Source organism: Monopterus albus, unplaced genomic scaffold (genome assembly GCF_001952655.1).
Source record: "Monopterus albus unplaced genomic scaffold, M_albus_1.0 scaffold6978.1, whole genome shotgun sequence".
In the NCBI taxonomy this organism is placed as follows: Eukaryota; Metazoa; Chordata; class Actinopteri; order Synbranchiformes; family Synbranchidae; genus Monopterus; species Monopterus albus.
In genome coordinates this window covers 1-609 of record NW_018134835.1, presented here as the reverse complement: position 1 = coordinate 609, position 609 = coordinate 1, and the positions used below count along the sequence as shown (strand labels likewise).

Sequence of the window (609 nt, the reverse complement as noted above, 5' to 3'; positions counted from 1 at the left end):
TTGCTACTTTTACTTAAGTAAAGGACTTGAGAACGTCTTGCACTAATGGTTTTGTGGTTCTGGGAGTTACTTCTAAACACATAAATAGAAGCCATGACACATTCGTTCACTCCTTTGTTTTGCAGCAATAATGGACTTGCTCCACAGCTCTGGTGTGAGCAGTACGTTCTACCTGCAGACTCACTACAGCCACAACCAGGACTGTTTCCTGTTAGTCTCCATGGCAACAGACATACACAACACCTTCTTCCTGTTGTTCCCCATATGGTTTCATGTAGAGCAAGCTGAGGCAATCAAACTGGTTTGGGTGGCAGTAGTGGGAGACTCCCTTAACCTGATGTTGAAATGGTGAGTAGTGGACATGAGATTATAATGATGATGACGATGCAACTCAATTTTAGATCACATGGTCTTTAGAAAGTATATATGTGCCATGTTTTTTTCAGGCTTCTATTTGGCAAGTGTCCCTATTGGTGGGTTCAGGAGACAGGTTTCTATGGGAACTCCTCACAGCCAATAATAGAGCAGTTTCCCATCACTTGTGAGACTGGACCAGGTAAGAGTAACGTGAATGAGTTGTGCTTGACTTAAATGTAGTATCAAATGTTT

At 42.2% G+C, this 609-nt stretch overlaps 1 protein-coding gene across 1 annotated transcript; it reads left to right on the top strand.

The window, feature by feature from the left end:
- Window positions 1-8: 8 nt before the first annotated feature.
- LOC109954353 (glucose-6-phosphatase-like) lies at window positions 9-567 on the top strand (the record flags this gene model as incomplete). The annotated part of the gene is made up of 2 exons (XM_020589714.1): window positions 9-348; window positions 447-567. Coding segments are annotated over exons 1-2 (339 nt in total), but the record flags the coding sequence as incomplete, so codon positions are not given.
- Window positions 568-609: the final 42 nt, after the last annotated feature.